The 23,564-nt window shown below is 33.4% G+C and overlaps 1 protein-coding gene across 4 annotated transcripts in view; it reads right to left on the reverse strand.

The window, feature by feature from the left end:
- The window catches only part of OSBPL1A (oxysterol binding protein like 1A), a 217,301-nt gene that overhangs the window by 108,155 nt on the left and 85,582 nt on the right, over positions 1–23,564 (reverse strand). For all 4 annotated transcript variants that reach the window (XM_081263607.1, XM_081263606.1, XM_081263608.1 and 1 more), the window contains 3 exons: positions 22,480–22,602; positions 15,535–15,616; positions 2,791–2,897 (listed from right to left, as the gene is read on the reverse strand). In XM_081263607.1, the coding sequence (XP_081119733.1) occupies positions 2,791–2,897; positions 15,535–15,616; positions 22,480–22,602 (312 nt within the window). The remainder of the gene's footprint in view (positions 1–2,790; positions 2,898–15,534; positions 15,617–22,479; positions 22,603–23,564) is intronic.

The raw sequence follows: 23,564 nt of genomic DNA on the forward strand, positions 1-23,564 counted from the left end.
TTTTATGTATTTTCATTTTATAGAAACTGATGCATAGTTTATTAAACAAAGACTGAGATCTAAAACAGGTCCATCAGACTTTCAGATCAATGCTCCTAGAAACTCTCTACATAGTCACTTTATTTCAAAGATAAAGACATGAAGATTCAGAAACTTTAAGTAGTCTATTGTCACTTAAATAATAGGGATAGAAACATGACAATCATTCCACAAGTAGTCAAATAAATTCTCTCTAGACAATACTGCCTCTTCCCAAAATAACAAACACAATGTTAAAGACATAAAACTTCCAGAGAAGAGGAATTCCAAGAGTTAATAATATAAGATCCAGGGGCTGGGGTGGTGGCTCAGTGGTAGAGCGTCTGCCTAGCATGTGCGAGGCACTGGGTTCAATTCTCAGCACTGCATATAAATAAATAAAATAAAGGTCCACTGACAACTAAAACACGTTTAATGTATATAATAATATTATAATGATGTTATATAATATATAATCATAATATAAGATCCCACAGAACATTAACTGCTGACTTTTATTCAGGATTACTGTGAGTCAGAAACTATGCTAAGAATTTTGCTTATATTATTGTATTTAATCCTCATGACAAACTTTAGAGTCTAAAAGGGGTTAAATAGTCTAAACTTTGGGCTAATAGTTCTTGTAAATCTGAACTGTTTACAAAGAGAGGGATTTAGGCTTTTTTTTTAATACTTTAAAAATTAGAATATGTTGACATGTCCAGAAATGAAACACACACCAACACAACATATTCAATCTACGGTTTAATCTTAAAACCACACATCTCTAGAACAAAAAACATTTTCAATACATCCATCAGGTACCACATAAGATATGTGAGAAAAAATTGGTTTGACAATATGCTAACTACTACCTGAATGCTATGACATCAAAATTAGTTAATTTCAAAGATGTTTTACAATGCTACCATCCTATCCAGATTTACAACACCAAATCACTATTCCATATAAACAAACTAATTTTGAAACATACAAACTAAAAAAAAAATTAAAAAAGTAATGTTTTTAAAATAGTTTTAAAAGGGAGGCACAGTGGTGCACTTCATCCCAGCAGCTCAGGAGGCTGAAAAGGGAGGATCGCAAGTTCAAAGACAGCCTCAGCAATGATGAGACACTAAGCAAATTGATGAGACCCTGTCTCTAAATAAAATACAAAATAGTGGTGGGAGTGTGGCTCAGTGGTTGAGTGCCTTCAAGTTCAATTCTTGGAACCCCCAACCAAAAAAAGGGGAGCAGGAGAGCCAGGGTGGTGGCACTCCTATAATCCCAGCAACACGGGAGGCTGAGGCAGAAGGATCACAAGCTCAAGGCCAGCCTCAGCAACTTAGTAAGACTCTACCTCAAAATAAAAAATAAAACAGGCTGGGCATGTTGGCTCAATGGTAAAGGACTCCTGGATTCAATTCTCAGTACCCCCCCCCCCAAAAAAAAGTAATAAAAGAATTAACCATTTAAGAGGCTTAATGAAAACAATTCTTTTCCTATGACAGTAATAGAATTCTGTTGAAAGAGTTGCTATAAATTTCTTTAAAATGAATTCACTACTGTCTATCACATACTAATCAACATAAATAAAGACAGAACTTTAAAAAAATGAATTCAGATTAATATTTCCATGTGGAAATATGGAATAAACTCACATATGGAATTTGTGGTACACATAACAAACATAGCATTTCAAAAATTGTACTTGGGGCTTGGGTAGAGCACTTGCCTACCATATGTGATGCCCTGGGTTTGACCCCCAGACAACCCCCCAAAAAATGTCTATGAATTTACAAGTCTTGCATTTTAATCATGGAGAAAATACAAAACACAATACCATTTTTATCTTTTTTATTTTACTAAAACCTAACCTTTACCAAAAGGTAAAAATTATAATAAGAAATTATTCTTAATTGATGTAAAATGTTGAAGATCAAAACATAGATGTGGAAAGTAACAAAATGGAAAAGAAAGCCTACTGCCCCTTGGTTTACATTAAAGTCATGAAACGAAAAAAAAAAAAGGCAACAGCACCATCATACCAGTTTAAGCAACCAAAATACATCTTTATGACTTTTCAGTCCTTAGAAAAAGAATTCCTAAGCTGGGATAGGTGGGTGGGGCAGAAGAATCACAAGTTTTGTGAAGGCCAGCTTTGGCAACTTTGACCCTGTCTCAAAAAATTAAAAAAGGACAAGGAAAACGGTTCAGTGGTAAAGTGCTTGCCTGCCTTGTGAAAGGTGTTGGGTTCAATGCTCAGGGGTGAAAAAAGAAGAAATATAATTACTAATGGATAAGCATACCACTCTTACTGAAATCTGGAAATTAAAATGGCATATCATTGAATAAGAAGAGAGGAAAGGAAAAGACCACCAAAAAACTTAATCCACTGAGCTCAATTTACATTGTTATTAACAATACGCTCTATACTAAATATAAGCATTATATATTTTTATATAAAAATCATTATTTTCACATCTATCTTATTGAAATGGCACACAACCCTAGGTATTGCAATGTTAAATATACTTGGTTAAATGTGGCTACATCAATAAATTCAAGAGAAGTAAACATAGGTTTTTCAGAATCATCTTGCTTAATCAAGAATAAGTGAGTTCTGAATTTTGGTAGAAATAATGCTTTCCTTTCCTTTGTTAATATTAATTTCTTCCTACTTTTGAACAGTTTAAAGGCAATGGCTTATTGGATGATCAAGCATGTGACATTAAAGCAATTATATGAAAAGTTCAATTCCAGAGGACCTACCCCTTCTTGTTTAGTGAAGAGATTAAGGCAATCACTCAAAGCTACACAAGTTTCTCTAGAAGCTTCAGAGACAACCTCAACTTTCTGAAGAAATGATGGCAGCATTTCTGTAAATAAAAGATAAATAAAGTGAGTGGGATTTTTAGGTAATTTTAGTAAAACTAAGACCACCAGAGTATGTTTATATCTACTAATAACTTCATGTTTCCTTCCAACTGTCTTGAGCAAAGCATATAGAATGTATGTTTCTTGGGCACATTGTTAAGCATATGCTATCACCAGGGCACAACAGAAAAAGTACAAAGGCTTCTCTTGGAAAGGCCTGTATCCTACAAGGGGAAGAGCTAAGATTACCAAAAAGGGAACAGAAATTAAATAATTATATATAAGTTTAAGAAAAGTAGCACACCAGGAGGACAGCACCCCTTATAAGATATCAATATTCCCTTTCATGATATTTTATATTAGATAAGTTATTTTATTCAAAAGTAAAGTGCTAAGAAGAGACAAATAATTCTGGGATCGAAATGGTAGGTAATATATCTGAAGGTGGCATTAATTCAACTTCCTCTAGTTCTTATTTGACAAATGTTTGGCATAAATAGGTATTTTCATTTTAAAAAATGTGTCCCTTATGGAGGTCTAGTACCTTTTCTGTTATGTTTAAGTTGGAAACAAAGAAATGATAGTATCAGTATATTCCCTGATCCGCTAAAGAAAATTTTAACCCATTTATCATTAAAAAAAAATAACAAAACCAGAATGCTGATAGAAAAATCCACAAGGTACATCACTTAAAGATAAGTTAAATATCATATACTATTCAGATTGACCAAGAAAAAGTTACTTAGTTGAAATTGTTTGACTTTTTGTTAATTATACATTAAAAGCTTTATGTCAGTCCCTCCCATTAAATAAAAATTTTAACATTTAAGCTTTTATCAAAAAATAAAGGAGAAAGACAATTAAATCTCTACCATCATTTGTATTTCAAATACTCTTGACTTGATGTTCTTAAAACTTGGTCAGCAAAGTCAATAAACTAAAGCAAATGAGTAAACCCAAATGTCAGCAGTCTGCTAATATTACGCCACAGAACACTGGGTCCTATGAAGACACAAAAATTCTCAGATGAAAAATGATTTAGGGGAAAATAAAGTGTCAGTTGTGTCATTCAATATTACACAAGATATCAAAGCAAATCTACCAAGAACACATACCAAATTATTTATAGCCATTATTTCAGGGTGATAAAAATTGTGAATATTAATCTTCTTTATAATTTTTGAACTTTCCAAATTTTCTACAGTAATATGATTCATTTAACCAAAGAAGAACCCTTTTCTTGGAGAAAATATTTCTCAAAACTCATAAAAGTGGTCAACAAAAAAGGTCAGAGTAAATTAAGGGAAAAAAAAACCTTTGTTAATGTCAGAATAAGAAATATTTCATCATATTTTTCATCGTATGGAGTAGTTTCCTAGTGTTGGCTATTCTTAACACAAACAAGTTCTATATTCTAAAAGAAATTGATCATAGTTTTTTTTTTTCCCCATTTGGAATCTCTGATACACATTGTGAAGATTTATTCTCTACTTAGTTGCAAAAAAAAAAGTACCATATGCTAGATGCCATGTGACTTAAATAGTACCTCAACAGATGTCACACCGAACTGTGGACCAAGTCCTGTGAGAAGATGTACAAGAAAAAACAAAAGCAGTCTCTGTCTTCCATAAATTTTCTGGGTAATCTAGTGATTTTCCACTTTTATAGCACAAATGACATAAAGACTGAAGGATAATAATTCATGGAGCTATTTATTTTATTAAGTACCATCACCTGCTTAATAAAAAGTAAAGACTGTGTTGTAGATAATTTATTGTTTAGCTACTTGATTAATATAAAAAAATTAATTATCCAAACACATTTTTTTAATCTTTTATTTTTTTTATTGTTGGTCGTTCAAAACATTACATAGTTCTTAATATATCATATTTCACAATTTGATTCAAGTGGGTTATGAACTCCCATTATTACCCTGTATACAAATTGCTGTATCACATCAGTTACACTTCCATTGATTTACATATTGCCATTCTCCAAACACATTTGAATACTTAACTATGCTTAAACAAAAACTAATCCTGCAAATTTTCGAGATTATATATATATATATATATATATATATATATATATATATATATATATATATATTTACACACACACAAATTCTTTTGTCCAAAGCAGAATCATCAAAGTTACCTAATTTCAGGGTGGGAGATGTGGCATGGGAGAAAGCATACTTCGCCAGTGCAAGACCCTGGGTTCAATCCCCAGTACACACACACACACTCTCTCTCATGCACACACACAGTTATCTAATGTCACTGGTGATCTAATGTTGAAATAAGTTCTAGAAATGAATATTAACTTTCACAGTAGCACGGTTTAAGAACTGATGAACTCTGGCATATGCTACACTGTAGTAAGCATATCAGGGCCATTTAATTCACACTAGCTTGCTTCTTATATAATGATGTTTACCTATTGTTACATAAAAAGAAATAAGTGTTAAGCTAGAAAAGTGGCCAATTGAGAATTAGTGCAAATTTGTTTTAGCCAGTTAATATTTAAACAGCCATGAATAAAGGCCAAAAGGCCCATATATTACCTTATTTGGTCCATTATAGAAATCTGTTAATTTTGAGGGAAAAAAAGTTTATTTTTTGTACTAGAAATATTTTTGAAATCATGAAAGCTGCTAGAAGATCATATTGAAAAAACTTAACTATAGAGACATATAAAAAGCTCACAATCTGTCATTTTTTCATGATTATACTCTATGATTTTTAATTGGGAAAGTTTTAAAAGTAGTGGGACAGCACTATTTTATCTGTTAAAGTAAACTCTAATACAACCTCCACTGTTCTCCTAATACAGAAAAAGGCTATACTTATTAGCCTAACACTTAAGTTGCTCCATAAACTGAATCTGTTTTAGCCAGACTGTTTTCCTGGAAATATTTATTTACTTAGAATTAGTCTTCTTGGGGGTTGAGGTTGTGGCTCAGCAGTAGCACACTTGCCAGGCATGTGTAAGGCACTGGGTTCAATTCTCAGCACCACATATAAATACATAAATAAAATAAAGGTCTATTAACAAACTAAAAAAAGAAATAGTCTTCTTAACTTTGATTTCTTCCAAATCTTTATTCAAGATGTTCCTTTCACCCTGAATATTGAAAATAACAATTATTCATATTCAGAAGTATCCCCACCTAACAACAACAACAAAAAGTTTTTTCTTTCAAGGCCTAGTTCAAATGCCATTCTTCCCATGAAGCCTTCCCTTTACATTGCTGTAAACATGGCCTCTTTCCTGAATTCCAACAGCAGCCAATGCTTTTGTAATAGAAACATGAGGAATTATAATATGTTATATCTCTGCTACCCATGTGAACACTAAACCTTTTTACCTCCTCAAACACTCTGTGTTGAGCTTTGAACAAAGATAAGACTCAAATATTCATTAAATGAATGAGGACATTAATATCTTATTTCCATCATTTGCATAGAAAATCCAAGTGTTTTTATTATTATATTTTACATCAAAAATTTTTGTAGTTTGCTGAAAAATTTTAAAATGAAAACATTTTCATTTGTATAATGGAAATCAAGATGCAGGCTTTTTTTTTTTTTTTTTTTTTTTTTGGTGTGTGTGTGTGTGTGTATGGGGGTGGGTAATGGGGATTAAACCCAGGGGTGCTCTATTACTGAGCTATATCCCCAGCCCTTTTTATTTATTTGGTACTGGGGATTGAACCCAGTGGTGCTTTACTACTACATTATATTCCAGCACCCCACTTTTTTTTGAGACAAGGGCTCTCACTAACTTGCCCAGGATGACTTGGAACTTGTGATTCTCCTATCTCAGCCTCCTAAATAGCTGGATTTCAGTTGTGTGCCACTCTGCCCAGGAAAAAATAGATAACTTTAAGCTACATTTTGTTTTTTAACTTGCAGCACAAGGAAATATATTGTGATTATTTTTCAACATATTTCTGCTCAAATATTTCTATAATTTGTGACAAGATATTTAAAAGAAAAAAAATGTATGAAAGGCATTTCACTTCCTCCCCCTTCCTTTACTTTGTGGTAACAGTGCTACCTTAAACTTTTTGTTTGTTTGCTTAACCATGAACAAGAAGAGAACAAATAGTCCAAAAATTAAGAAATCTAGTGAGAAAGCTAAAGATCATAAGAAATAAAGAATAAAAAGAAAAAAAGGACAATTTCCCCTGTGGTGGAAAAAAAAGTACAATGTACATGACCATGTACATGAAAGACCTGACCCCCTGGTCAGACCTGAATGAATGAAAAGAAAGATTTTTTTTAAAATGACTATATTGCCACATTGGAATTACATAAATTCCTCAGAAAATTAGTATTCTTTCCTCAAAATGGACAAGAAGATGCACATTCAAATAAAACTAACTAATCTTTCAAAGACTTCTACATAAAAAAGCAACTTGAAAAAAATCAGAAATGATAATCTATAAGTCACAAGAATATAAATTTACCTATTTTTATTCAAATTAAGATGCCAGTTTGAAAAAAACTGTCCACTAAACAAGTACCTGACTTCTATAAATTACACTAATTGTGCTGGAGTATATAGAACATATAGTTCAAAGTGGCACATATTAAATGAATTAAATACTAGAAAGGATAATATCAGGGATGCTGTAAGACAAATAACAAATGAGTTGTGCACATTAAAAATAATATTCAGGGGCTGGGGTTGTGGCTCAGTGGTAGAATGCTCGCTTAGCATGCATGGGGCACTGGGTTTGATCCTCAACACCACATTAAAAAAATAAAATAAAAATATTGTGTCCACCTCAAACTAAAAAATAAATTAATTTTAAAAACTAATAATAATACACAGAGAAGGGAATTAATTAAATCTTAAAAATGAAATATTCCTAGTGCCACATAAGCTCAATAAAACAAATACATGTAATATTAAAAAATATAATATTAAAAAAGTAGTATGAAAAAATACTAATCCTGAGATGAAGATATTTCAGAATTATGATCAATAAGAACTCTAGAGAGGTGTGAGGATCTCATCTTCTATTTATTGAGTGGCAACCAAGTGACAGGCATCATGCCAGGCACTGGAGGTAAAGAGACAGTCTTTGCTTTATAGAACTTGACATCAAGCAAGGAAAACAGAAAGTAAAACAACTACCTTGGAGACTTTAGAAGAGTAGGAGGGATAACATAAGATTAGATAGAAAAAACAAAAAGAATTATGTTAAGAAATGAAGGAAAAAAGGATACCAGTGCAGGAGACCTTCTGGGTCAAATAAAACAGGAAAGCAATAGTAACTATGGAATGCTTTTGCATTTTTTTGCAAATGAGAGTCAAGTGAGGCAATAAAGATTCATTTTAATCAGGTGGTTGGTTTGCATCACTCCTGACTGAACTGCCCAATGGGCTCCTCACCTTGTGATAAAAAGACCTTATGAGGAAAATCAGTAAATAGTAATTAGGTCAGAGCCACATCTGCTCAAGAAAGCTCCACCTGTGGACAGATTAAGCAAGGAATCTTGGTAAGCCTGCCCCAAACAAGGTAAGGAAAGATATAAATCTGATGATATAAAACAAATTAAGCTAGTCTGCATGCTTGAAAGAATTTGAGGGTGTGGTGTTAGCCTGTCTTCCACATATCTTGGCAGACATGAAAATGAGCATTAAGTCAGTTTTACAGCCACATCGTCTCGCCTATTGAATTCCTCACCCTTGCTGCCTGGAAGAAAGTTTGGACTAAGAACAGAAACTCCCTTTACAGTTCCCTCTATCATGGATCTGAGCAACTGTTTCCTCCTATATCTTTGCTTACTCTTCCTATCATTTTTAAGACCCAAGATGACTACACCTGCCCAGAGAAGGGAACAGAAATTCAAAGTTACCTTACAGATTGCTTAGTGCTATGGCAAGGAAAGTGCAAGGTAATTTGGAAACACATACCAGGAACACTTAGTTTAGTTTTAGAAATGTCAAGAAGTTTTTGGAAATGGAACACAAGACAAGAAAAAGTTAGTATTTCATACCTTGACAACAACATATACTAAGAACCTAACACACAAGAAAAGTTTTCATGTTGCTGAATACAGAGAAAGAGGGAAGAGAGAAGAGGTAAGACTGCTGAAGTGAGGAGACCCAGGTCACAAAGCCAGACAACTTAAGAGTTCAGACTAAAATCAAGGCACTGAAGGCTCCTGGCAAGGTGCACAGGTCCGATTGTTAACTGGCATTTTTCTTACTACCCTATGGAATATTCCCTGAATACAGGAGAAAGTGATGCTATCATCTATAGGAAAATGGCTCTGGCCTATTTTAGTTTAATGGTGGGGGATATAGGAAGGAACAAGGAAGAGAGATAAGACTGATCTTACAAAATATGTAAATAGGAAAGAGAAAGAAAAAATTGACAGGATAAAAAAGGGGTGGTTTCCTTCATTGTGGGTTGGACACTTCTGCCCTGTTTCAATCCCATATCCTCTCTTTTGAACTTCTTTATAGGAAACCACAAGGATTTGAACATCTCAATTACAGCAGTCAAGCTAACCTGCCCTCAACAAAGTCTACTCCACGCTGGAGATCTGGTTATAAATCTGTGAATTTTTCCAACCTATAGATCAAATGTGCAGGAGTAAACAGAGAATTCTTGGTTTATTCTGGACTCTTCTTGGTTAAGAAAAGTCTCTAGAGTAAGGCTGCCTAAGATCAAATGTTGGCTCTGGTTTTTACTAGCTATTAGGCAAATTACCTAAGCACTCTGTGCTTCAGTTAGCTTATCTGTAAAATGGATATAACAGCTGAATATAATATATAGGGCTGCTATAAAGCAAAAACTATGTTTGCAAGTACACTAGATAATACAATTTGTAGAATACTGAAGCTGGGCACATTGGTGCACACCTCTAATCCCAGAAGCTCAGGAGGTTGAGGAATGAGGATCACAAGTTCAAAACCAGCCTTAGCAAAACCAAGGCACTCAGTGAGACCCTGTCTGTAAATAAAATACAAAATAGGGCTCAGGATGTGGCACAGTGGTTGAGTGCCCCTGAGTTCAATTCCCGTGCCCCCTCCCCCCACCAAAATATGGGTATGTTTTATATCAGAAACAACATGAGATAATTAACAGTCCCTGTCAAACTAAACAAAAACCCCAGTTATATTAGAAACTAAAAGAAAAATCAAGGTTGCTACAACAAGACATAGTGACCTGGGTGGGTGGTAAACAGAAAACATGGAAATATCTAGCTTATGTCATACCTAGAAATTAAATCCAAATTTAAAAACATGAGACAGAATACAGAGAAATCTTTATAGTCTCACTAGGAACAGACACAAAACTACTCTGTAGAGAGACTGCCAGAGTCTAGGAAGCAGAAAAAATTTTTTAAAAAATTTAAAATTCCACTGAAGAGCTCTCAATGAAGTTTTAAACCATCATAAGGTACATACAGCAGACAAAACAGGAAAACTTGAGATACAAGAGTATTATGAAAAAGGCTCAAAATGATATTTTATACTTATTAGAGATAAAATCAGAAATACAGTGTAATGTGAAAGAACATGTTGCTGTGGGAAAAAATTTTAAACCACCATCTAGAATTTCTTATAAAGTCAGTAAATCTAGAAATTAGAAAGTCAAAGGAATAAATAGAAAAACAGAGAAAACTAAAAAAAGAAATGAAAATGACAAAATAGAATTGAGCCAGGCATGGTGGCACACACTATAATCCCAGAGACTCAGGAAGCTGAGGCAGGAGGGTTGCAAGTTCAAAGCCAGCCTCAGCAACTTAGTGAGGTTCTAAGAACCTTGGTGAGACACTGTCTCAAAAAAATAAATAAATAAATAAAAAGGGCTGGGGATGTGGCTAGGTGGTTAAGTGTCCCTGGGCTCAATCCTTGGTACAAAAAATAGAACTGAGAAAATTATTCAGAATGCAACATGAAAGGGCTGGAGGTGTAGTTCAGTGGTAGAGTGTGTGCCACGCATGTATAAAACCCTGGGTTCAACCCCAGCATCACAACAACAACACAAAAGGGCAACAAAAAAACAGAAACGATATGAGAAATTAAGAAGCAGGAGATAAAATAATAAGGTTCAACATATGAATGCCAGTAGTTCTGGCAGAAAAGAAAAGAGAAATTAAAGAAGTAAAATCTGAAGATATAACAGGTAAGAACTTTCATAGATTGAAGGAAGAAAACAAATGAATCCTTAAAGAACAGGGTCTCAAGCAAGATACAGAGTAAGAAAATCCAGACCTATAGACAAAATTGAAGAATACCAAAGATAAAGTAAAAAAAAAAAAGATTAACTCCAGAAGAATCATATTTAGAACAATAGAAATCAGAAGAATATAGAATCATATTTTTTAAATGTTAACTAGAAGATAACTATAACCTAGTGAAGATGAAAAAAGATTAAGAGATATTTTACAACTCAGATTCTCTTAAAGAATTACTCAAATATTAACCTCAAGTAAGAAAAAAATTGGATCCAAAGGAGAGGAGGAAGATACAAAAACCAAGGGCATTAACCAATGGGACTTCTCTGAACAAAAGAATGCAAAACACTCCACAGTTCTCAGCGTTTCTTCTCTAGTTTGTCTCTAAAAGGTCTCATTGACTTATACTATCTTTACACTTACTAACCTGCCAAAAAAAAATCACCATTTCTGAGTCGGAGAGAAATGTTATAAATTTATAAGGTAGGTAAGTAGGTCACTCATTTCCTTCACCCATGCACATGAGAGCCAGAGAGCTTGCCCACGAGTGAGCACCATCATGTGCGCCAGGCACTGTTTAGATGCTGGAGAGTGAAGAGAAAAATCCCTGCCCTCTCTCTTAGTGGGGGAGGGCAGACAACTACACACACACACACACACACTCACACACACACACACACACACACACACACACAATCTGAGAGGTGACACAGAACAAAATAAAGCAAGGTAGAGGGAGAGCAAGTGTTGAGAGGAGTTGAAATTTTAGGGAAGGAGGTATCAGTAAGGGCCCTGGCAAAGACCAGACATGTTTAAGGGCTGAAGAGAATTTTTTTAAAAATTCTTTTTGTAGTTGTAGATGGATACAATGTCTTTATTTTATTTATTTTTATGTGGTGCTGAGGATCAAACCCAGTGCCTCATGCATGCATGCTAGGCAAGCACTCTACCACTGAACTAGAGCCTCAGCCCTGAGCCCTGGAAGGCTCAGCAGGTCATTAGAAGGACTTTGTCTTTCACACCAAATGAGACAATCAGGAAGCCACTGGACATTTTAAGCAAAGGTGGCAAATCCATGAATGTTCACAAAAATCTCTCTACTTGCCTCTGTAGAGGCACATAGAATCAGGTCCACTTGGGAGGTTGTTTTAATAATCCACATGAAACACAATGGTGACTTGAGCCAGTGAAGGTGGTGATTAGTCTGTTCCCTCAAAGCCTAGGATTTCGAGGAAAAAGTTTTAAGTAGATTGAATAGTTGTGCTTTTAGATAACTAAAATAATTTCAATTTCCTTAATCAGGCATTCATAATACACATTTAATAACATACAATAAAGTATGTGCATTAAAGTTGGCATGTAAAGAACCAACTTTTGGAAATTAATTTAGCTATGTGTATCAGCAAGCTCAAAATGTTAAACACTTTCATCCACTAATCCCACTTCTAAGAATATAGGGTAACATAGTGATGGGATCAAATATAAATGCACAACATATTTATAACAGTCAAAACCACATAAGGGTAAATTCAGGCATGTATGGAAAAACAGACTGATAACATGGCCTTTAGGAGCACTTACAAAAGTTTCATTAGGTTATTTTATTTTTGTGACCAGGCTTTTGATAAAGATAAAACAGTAGACATTTTAATACTGAATTCTCTGAAACTTGAATTATGTGTTGCCAATGTCAGATATATAAACTCTGACATGCACTCAATAAAATTAGGCTTAAGGTCTATTCATAAACATGAAAGTATTTCAGTAGAGGACATTTCCCACAAAAGACACTAACCAAAGCATGTGTTCGGTCAAAGGTTTTTTCTAAAGGGGTCATGGGAAAGAAAAATTGGGAAAAAAAGTTGAAAATTTCAGATGACCCAATTTTAGGTGACTAGACCATGAAAGTCCTTAAATGCCAGAATAAAGAGTTCATGTTTTATTCTATAGTTGCAAGGATCTATAAAAGATTTTCAACAGATGAAAAAAAAAAATCATGAGCCAAATGCAGCAGCATGCTCTAGTCATAGTTGCATGGAAGCCTGAAGCAGGAGTATGGCTTGAGCCCAGGAGTTTGAGGCCAGCCTGGGCAACATAGAGAGATCTCATGTCAAAAATTATGATGACAATGATGATGATGATGATCACAAAGAACCTTTGTAAAATTAAACTGACAATAATAATCCAACTCTTCACAGAATGTGGTTCAGAAGAATCCCTTAAGATCTACTGATTTACAGAGGGAGTCCCAAAGACAGGGAGACCAAAGGGTAGGCTGGTGTCATGAAGTCGATTTGAGGAGATACCAAGTTGAACTAGTAACAGTAGAAATTTGAATAAGAAGGGGATCTAAGTGTCAAAGCTAATATAATTTTGCTGATATTTACAATCACAACATCTGAATTCTGTTCACAAACATTTTGGTTTTCATCTTGAAAAGTCTTTGACAGACTAGCTAAGAATTTGTACCAGTTTCCTTTAATAAAACACTGAATACAAGATTATTCTTGTACAAACCCTTGGCATTATTATAGTCTTCATTACCTTAAACTCTCCAATTTCATTTCTGAAATTATCTTAACCCTATGTACTTACTGTTTATATATTTAAAAAGATGTTCTACTCATCTGCATTGATCTTTCAGAAAGTGCTCATAGTTGTGAAGAAGACAAATATTTTTTAACTCCTTCATCAGATATTTATTGAGCACCTTAGCCCACTGAATTTTATTGTAGACATATAAAATAGGCTTGTCATATCACAGTTTTTGAGAAGACACTTAGGAAAATGAAAAATCTCTCCTAGTATTGAATATTATACATATCCTTACACTATGTTGATTTCTTATCAGTTCTTCCAAATTGTATTGCTCAGTCATCAGTATTACAGACACGAATACCATCATCTCATTCAGGTAAACTGAACCAAAGAGATTTGACTATAGGTTTTTGTTTGTTTTGCTGTGCTGAGGATTAAACCCAGGGCCTCACACATGGCAGGCAAATGCTCTACCATTGAGCCACATCCCTTCCCCTGACTAAAAGGGTTTTTTTTGTCTTGTTTTGTTTTAAACTTAGTTTGGTTATAGTTCTGATATTTTTTTGCTTTAGTCCAAGTTAAATGAATAAATCTTTATATTTCATCTCACTTTTTTTTTACATCTTTTAAATGTCATTACCATCCTCTTCTTCCTTTCAATGATTCTTGGTGAAGATGACATTTTAAAAGCTCAGTGACAGTCATAATTGCATGATTCTGAATATACTAAGAAACAACAAATTGTACACTTTACATGTACATTTACTATGGTGAAAGTTGTCTAGACACACAAAAGTAAGCAATGACTGTGACTCTAAGGTTATAATTAAAAGGATAGGAAACGTCCTCCACAGCACCATATTCAAATACATATTTTGTTAAGTGAATTATATCTAATGAAGGTGTTAACTATTTTAAAAGTACATTAAGAACTGAATAGTGCTAATACAATATTCCAGCCTGAAGTTAATAATCAAAATGATTTTAACTGCTGTCTTTACCAAAGCTATCCCAGATAAAAATAAATGTTAAAAAAAATAAAAAGCAATACATGTTTGCTGAGTTGAAGTAAAGGAATGCCTAAAGTACATATGGACAAATATAGAATATTTATGCTCAGTTTATTCTAGTATTAACATTTCTTCACATTTCCTGGGAACATACAAACTAGGATTCCATTGAGAGAAACTAATTAATGACTAAAAATTGATCGTCAAAAACCCAATTAACTAAGTCAATTATAAAGCAACTGTTATGAGTTTAAAAACCATGATTTTTTTTAATCATAAGCAATTTCTTCTCAATATTTAAGCTTGATTTTAAGCTATCTACAGTTAATTCTTGATAATTCATAAATAATGCAGACTGAAGACAAAAAAGTTCCTACTGAAAGATTAATAATCATATAGACAAGTTCATATATACATATACAGAATTATAAAAGGCCAAGACTGAAAAGAACTAATCCCTTTATTGTAAGGATGGGAGAAAAGAGGCTCAGAGAAATTAAGAGTACTGTTCAAAGTAACACCTAGTAAGTGGCAGAGTAAGGACTCCAACCTAAGACAGTCTGACTCCAAAATCCAAGTCTTCTGGTATTCACAAACAGAATCCTTATTATATTGCCAAAATAAATTTAAAGACCTCAAAATGTTCATTTAAATTATTTTCTCTTTCTTAAAAGAATAAAATCAGTATTAATCTATACAGCAAGCATCTTCAAGGAGTAGATATTTTTGAACATCCTTTTTAAAATTATAAAATAGTTTATCAAACATAATTCTGAATTCAAACCCCCAAATCATCTAAAATGTACAAACAAAACCATAAAGGGGAAATACCTATAAAAATGGGTTGTATAAAAGAGTGATATTTTTAGTAATGTTGTTTTTACCTTTAGCCATGTCATACTCCATAATCATTTTGAGAAAGTTGGAAATTTCCCTATCTAGTCTCTGTTGACATGCCTGTGCTTTCTAGAAAACAAAAAGAAAATTAAGACAAATCAATAAAGGATTTTTATATGACTTATGCTTAATGTTTCTATCAAAACTTTCATTTGTAGTTTGATAACACTGTTAAGACTTATCTTCAAAGAAAACAATGAGAGAAAATTTCCTTAGAAATTGAATATAATGTTAAATCAATTATAGAATAAATATTTCTTAATTCTAAACACATTCAACATCTCTCATGTAAGTATATACAACTAAATTAATTAACACTACTATCTTTGTTACGCCAAGGATACATGAGGAGTTAGATTTTTCTGATTTATTAACTTATAGTCAGTCTGCTTAAATTCATCAAGAAATTATAAAATGCATCCTTCAGGAATATATTTTGAAAACTGTTTTTGTTAAAAGAAAAAAAAATCCAGATGGTCCTGCTACTTGGAAACCACCAGCCTGACTTTCATCCAGCAATCTAATACATACTGCCCCCACAAAATCAGACCAATGAGGACATTTTCTTAGTAAGTCGAAGCTTATGAAAATAGGGTAAAATCAATCACTGAAAATACTCTTTCTTATAATTTGAAAGTTCTATTCAATTAGATCTCAAAACAAATATAGAATTTTATGATATAAGGGATATCATATCTTAGTACAGATTTAAAGTACAAGAGGAAAACCAATGTCATTTTGTAGTTAGTTTTATATATAGTTTCCCTTTAAAGATGTGGGAAGAATAAGACAAAAAATTATAATTGTAAATCTGCTTGGTTATGACAATCAAAATTTTATTCTGAGAATTTTTACTTTATAAATATTAGAATGACACTGTAGTTGGCAGAGCAATATATTTAGCCTTCTGACACTTCCCTCCTTTGTACTCTAATTTCAACTGGCCTATGAAAAAGCATTTTGCCCACCCAAAATCAAAACTACCATAGCTCAACATGCCAAGGTGACACAGGTAAGCACCCTTTTCTCCTATTTCACCTTATAAATTTTTTAGTACTTATGAAGCTCAGCTCCATCTCAATAGAATTATTCATGGTACCATATTACTGACAGGCAATGTTTTCTTTTAAGTTTATATAATTCTTTGAGAGTTCTAACAACATCTAAAAATAATTTGTATTTTTTTCTTTTTTTGGAGAGGAGGAACACCTATACAACATAATTTAGAACATCATAAGACCTAAATTGATATGTCTGATAATTTTTTCAGATAAATGTGAATACAGGTTCAAAAAGGAGGAAAGTCAGTCTGGAAACATGCACTGCAACCAAATGTATCACTCATGACTTATTAACAGAAAATCGTTGCTCTTACTCTATACATATTTAACATTCCTACTCATGTGCAACTCAACACTACTGTTTTCTCTTTTCCTTTCTATGGTGAAAGTTGTCTAGACACACAAAAGTGACTAGTCATGACTGTGACTCTAAGGTTATAATTAAAAGGCAGGAAACGTCCTCCACAGCACCACATTCAAATACATTTACCTTTCCTTAGTGTATCTGATAATTTAAAAAAAAATAGTTTCCTGGATCAAAGATTTTTTGCTTTGTTTAAAAAGGCATGTAGTAGGTCAGCTGGAGAAGAGCCAACTACACATAACTGTGTTGAGCCAGGCATACATGTGTCTTCTAAACAATTTAGTGCCATTTAACTGATACTAAAAAAGAATGGAGGTGATTAATATAACAAAATATGACATTCTCAATTTTTTACCATTTCCCCTCAGTAGTTGCTGGTTATATTATAAAATCCTAAATATCTACTCATATAATATAATTCTTACAAATGCTTTGCAGAGTCTGGGACAGTTCTCATTCCTGATTTCTATGCTATTCATGTTATGTCAGGGGCTCTTTTTAATTTTTATTTACTTATTCTACATAAATGAGATCCCATTAAATTAGAACATTGTGAAAAATGTTCTAATGCTGAAAGCTGACAGTATTTTAACTTTCCCCAAGGATTCTGGGCACAGCACACAGATCAAGTATCCCATCCCCTGGAGGCCCAGAGGAATAGAAGGTACCCCAGGTGAGCCACGCTGACAACACAGGTCTCCTGTTACAACCTTTGTCCACATAAGACTTTAGCTATTGGTTTTGCTTGACTTAAGCTGATGTTAAACTACCTTGTTCTCACCTACATGACAGCTCAAATAGTATACAAATGCAGTAGTTGGCTAGAGAGGAGTGGATGAGGTAAGAGAACGGTAATTAATTCCAGATTATTTGCAACAGAAAATCCACATTTGGTTAAAAAAAGAACAGAAGCAGATTACCTTCTATCCAGCAATAATAGACACAATAGTACAGGAAGTTAAAGAAGAGAGACACTGAAGCACATATACTATATGATTCCATTCTCACAGAATTCTAGAACAGGAACACTGACAAGGCCATAATGACACTGGTGCTTCATCAGTATCAGCAGATTGGTGGTTCCCTGAGATGCATCTGACAGTATTTTAACTGTCAGACATTTAAAGTTTCTAGGACATCATCTGGATATGGAAGTGCAGGAATTTTGAGGTGATAAAAATGTTCTCAATCTTGATAGTAGTAGTAGTTATACAGGGTATATACATTTGTCAAAATATATCAAACTAAAGACATAAAATGAATTCATTTCACTATATAATATTATACTCAATAATATTAATTCAAACTTTCAATAGAGTATAGAATCCTGATAACTTTCATCTTAGAAGAAAACAGTCATCTGTCTTAAGTCCTGCCAAATCCTCTTCAAAGCTAACAGCATATTCCATCTTCCCTTGTTGTCAAGCCTCACACATATTCTTTCTGACCTGGTGGTTATTGTGGTCCTGCTCTGTAAATTTCCTTGATGTTTTATTTTGCAATAGATATTTACACAAAAATTTAAAATGTAGAAAGAAAAAATACTTCCCCTCCCATACCTGACTGCCAGTCCTAGAGCCTCTTTTGCCCCATTCCTAGCCTCAAGGCACCAAAGGCTAATTTTTCATCTTACCAGGGCTACTCTAGGCCTACACAAATAGATGTATGTACATCCTGCTGTTTTTCTCTCCTAATATATTAGTAGCATATTTGATACACCATCTTATACCTTGCCCTTTGCACTTTATATATCTTACTCATGTGCATATGTATTAATCTTTATCAGTCTCATGTTGATGCACATATATCTTTCTGCATATTCAATTTAGTTAGGAATCATTTATTCTTAAGGAAAGTTTCATATTACTTTTTAATTTGGTTAAAATTTAGCGTTATCTCCTAACTTATAATACAAATACAGTTCAGATCCATACCATAAAGATATCCTCAATAAAACCCTCATTTCGCTACAAGTATCCAAGAGCCTATGCCAGTACTCCCCATTAGAACTTCCTATAATGACAGAAACACTATCTACATGTTGGTAGCCACATGAGGCTACTGAGCACTTGAAATGTAGCTATTTAAAAGAAGAAACTAAATTTTTAGTTTAATTTTAATTAATCTAAATGTTAACAGCCATGAATATCTCATAGGAATTGTTAATATGCAGTTCTATACCAATATTTATGTTTGACTTTCTCTTCCAATTTTTTTTATGAAATATTTTCAAAATGCCATTAAGTCATCATTACAAGGCCAATGTGTCTATGCTTTGTCTTAGGCTTTTTTCCTTAAGGCCTAACCTGAAGGCAACGGGAGTCACAGGGCTAACAGAAAATGTTCAACTTTTCAACTTTCTGGAGTTCCTCAGTTTGGGAAGATGAAAAATATAAAATACGTCACATTTTCAGTATGAACATTTTCCCCCAAATTTATTTTAAGTCTACTTACTAATATCAAGGAAATACCATCAGTTTTGTAATTATAATTAATTCAGATAATTATAAAGTATTCCTTTCCTACTTAAAATTACATACTATAGTAATGTGGCCACATCAATGTTTATAGCAGCTCAATTCACAATAGCTAAGCAATGGAATAAACCTAAGTGCCCTTCAACAGATAAATGGATATAGAAAATGTGGTATATATACACAATGGGATATTACTAAGCCATAAAGAATAAAATTATGACATTTGCCAGTAAATGAATAAAACTGGAGACTATTGTGCTAAGCAAAAAAGTCAATCCCAAAAGACCAAAGGCCAAATGATCTGATATGCAGATGCTAACTCATATTACAGGGGTGGACAGAGTTCACTGAATTAGATGAAGTGGAATGAAAGGTAGGGAGAGGAGACGGGAATAAGAAAGACAATAGAATGAATTGGACATAACTTTCCTATGTTCCTATATGAATACATGACCAATGTAACTCCACATCATGTATAACCATGAAAATGAGAAGTTATTCTCCATGTATGTATAATATGCCAAAATTCATTCTACTGTCATGTATAACTAAAGAACAATAAAAATGTATTCCAATTCTAGAGTAACCAATTTCTTTTAGAATATCCATACCCACAAAGAATAGATCTGTTCCTAAAACTGGCTTCCAAATTTCCTTATAACTTAAGAATCAAAGACATCCTCAAGGCAGGATACTACAAGTTATGATTCGACGCATTTCAAAGCATATGAGATTATACCTATTCCAAACCAGATGCTGAGGCAGAATCAGGGTATATAGAGCTGGCATTCATAGTTGGATAGAGATAACGTTAGTCTGCAAAACATGAAAGTGCTTAACACTGTCTAAAATTCTCACTGACTTCAGGTATGTCCTACACACTAAGGCAAAATTTTCATAGTTTTGAAATTCACATATAAACAAAATATTTAAATAAGAAATAAAATACAAAGTATAGTTGAGGTTGATAAGCTCAAATTTTCATAATTTGAAAAGTCCTAAAGAATAAACCTTAAAAGTTTTTTAATGGGCCATGTGTGGTGGTGCTCTGCTGTAATCCTAGTTATCTGGGAGGCAGAGGCATAAATCTTTAAAGTTCAAGGCTAGCCTATGTGTAACTTAGAAAGACCCTGTCGTCAAATGTTTAAAAGGGGGGTATGATGCTATCCAGTGACAGAGCACCCCTCAATTCAATCCCCAGTACAACCAAATAAAAAAGTTTTTAATGGTATGCAAGTTAGTATGCTTTTATTTTATTTGTAGCTTCCATTAAAAAGATCTTAAAATTACCATAATCTTGGAAAAGATATTGATATGCTTTGTGAATCCTTCCAGGTTTAATCATATACCTCATATTAAGGGGAGATAAATAGGGAAGGATTTCTTTTCACTTAGGGAATACCAAATAAATTTTAAAGTACTTAATTCAGTTTTATATTTTACTTGGGTAACATGATTTTGGCTATATTTAAGCCTTGTTTTCCCAGTTTTAATATTGTTGGTGTTATTGTAAATGCTCTAGTCAATATTTTTTGCAAAGTTCACTGATCTGAGAATTATGTTTATAGTTTTCACAATACACCCTAGGCTTTAAAACAGAGGTAGCATTGGTAGAGCAATTGTCAACAAATTCTAGAAAATGACTTCAACAAAACATGGAAGAGCCTAAATTCTCTAATGTTCCAACACAAATTTTAAGAGTCAAAAATCCTTTTTATATTTAGGGTTACAGGCTCATATCAATAATATTCTGCAGGTGTTAGCAAACTTAGTTTCATTAGAGTTGTTGATCTAGAAACATTCAAATCCCACAACTAATCCATTTAATTCATACTCATAAGCTTCCGCCTCCCCCCCCCCCCCGTGTGTGGGGAGAGGTACTAGGGGTTGAACCCTAGAACCTTGCATATCGGAGACAAGTGCTCTAAGCTATCTCACCAGCCCTCATTTAATCATTTAATTTATGTTCTGATTAAATTTAGTAGGAAAAGTCATATGCTTTAACATAATCATTTAGGTTAAAATTGATCATCCTTTCGTAGTTTTAGTTCTTCCACACCCAATTCCCATTCTTTAATAAACAAGGTACATTTAAAAGGTATAGTCATAAAATTGATGTCCCTCCCCCCACTGCCAAAAACAAACCTATTTCATTTTAATTATATACGCGGATATTCCTCAATGGATAAAGCATTGATGTCACTTCAGACGAGGGCCTCTCCATTCATTACTGACACCTGACCTTACCTTTAAGCAATGAAGTTACAGATTACAAATGGTTTTGAATGAAACTACTGACCAAGAAATGTGTCACTATGATTGCATTATCTAAACTCTAAGATAAGCAGTGAAGTCATAAAGGGCAGCAAGTCAAGCTCTGCATGCTCCCTCTACTGGCAGCAGATTTTAAATAGAACAGCAGTCTAATTACAGCCATGTAGAGTTTAAAATAGGTATGTCTAGGTACAGGTCCACATCCATACAGCATATTTATAGAGACATTTTATAGTAATGAAAGGTTAATAAAATAGGTACTTGTCACTCCGTTTTTCTATATGCTTAACAAAACACTGTTTGCTAATCTTGTTCCCAGGATGTGCTGTCCCCAACTGTAAACTGTTTGCTACTCTTGTTCCCAGAATGAGCTGTCCCCAACTGCCCAACTACAAAATGTAACTTCTCTTCCTGCCCTCTCCAAGGAAAGTATATAAGCTCTGCTTAAGCTGTTCTCAGGGCTCTATCTCTCTTTGCTATAGAGAGCTCTGGGCCCTAGCATGCTGGTCTCCAAATAAACCCTCCCTTCTGCTGTTGCATAAAACAGTCTCTTGTGGTCTCTTCCTCCGACGTTTCACTGGACCCTTACAGTATCACCAAGACAAAGACATAATCACCAATAGAATAAAACTAAAGAGCAATACTATTTCCACTATTGTCAGACATCATAATTTCAAAATGTCACCTTTTAATAAAAAGTAATTCTTGATTAAAACCTGCATGACAGCTATAAAGGTGAGATTATGTTCAGTTTACCTCTAAGGACTCCTTCAAGTCTACAGCAGAAACTGCATCCTCTTCTTCATCATCAGTCAACTGGTCCTGGGAACAGTAGTGAGTGCTATAAGCAGAATGCTCTTCAATTGCTTCCAGCCAGTTCTGAAATAATCCAAGGATTTAAATTAAAGTGAAAGGCATTTTTACTCCAAAGAGTATAGAGATTGCATATTGATGATATGTAAAGCATGAAATTTACATGAAGGAAATAAATATTATGGCTCAAAATTCAAATGATGCTATCTCTTATCCATGACATGTCTGGTTAAAAAATTTTCCCAATATATATTTTAAAATATCATCTATAAGTTTACATATTCACTAATACTCAAATAAATTACAGAAATTAAATAATAAGTGATTTTTAAATTTAGAATAACAGGTTCTTAGCACTGTAAGTTATTACCTAATAATGGAGCCCAACTTTACTATCTTATCAAACTATAAGTATAAGAAACTAAGATCATTTTGAGATAGCCAACAATTGCCCTTATGCCTTAACTTCAATATTTTTTTTAAAAAGCTTGATTTTACAAAAAGAATGTTTGGCCTATAATACATGTCTATTTTCTTATAGTATTACTTAGGGTCAAATCTTACCATTTCATGAAATTTTGAGGCAGTCATGGATTGGATTGTTTAAAACTCTTTGCAGGGCCCAAGTTAACTACTTTGGAAAACAGGTTCTTTTAATTCTTTATGGGATTTACCAAAAGAAATTAAAAAAAAAGATCTATCAACACTGCTTTGATTTGAAAAAATACAGACTTTTTATTAAATGATATACCATGAATTCCAATCAGGAGAATTCCAATTTTCTCCTGTATTATTGGTCAACTAACCACAAAGTAGTCTATACTGTAATTAGTCTCAGAACACATGGCTGTAGTCCATGTTCTATGATTCATACATTGCATGGCCTTGGGAAATATCCTTAATCCTATATTCTTCAGTTTTCCCACTTATAAATTAAGGGGTATATTAAATAATCATTTAATCTTTGTTTCAAAGTCACTAGCAGCCCTTCAATTCAAAGAATCAAAATGGTAAATTATTAATAGAAA

The sequence above is a fragment of the Spermophilus citellus genome, assembly GCF_964194105.1.
Source record: "Spermophilus citellus genome assembly, chromosome: 12".
In the NCBI taxonomy this organism is placed as follows: Eukaryota; Metazoa; Chordata; class Mammalia; order Rodentia; family Sciuridae; genus Spermophilus; species Spermophilus citellus.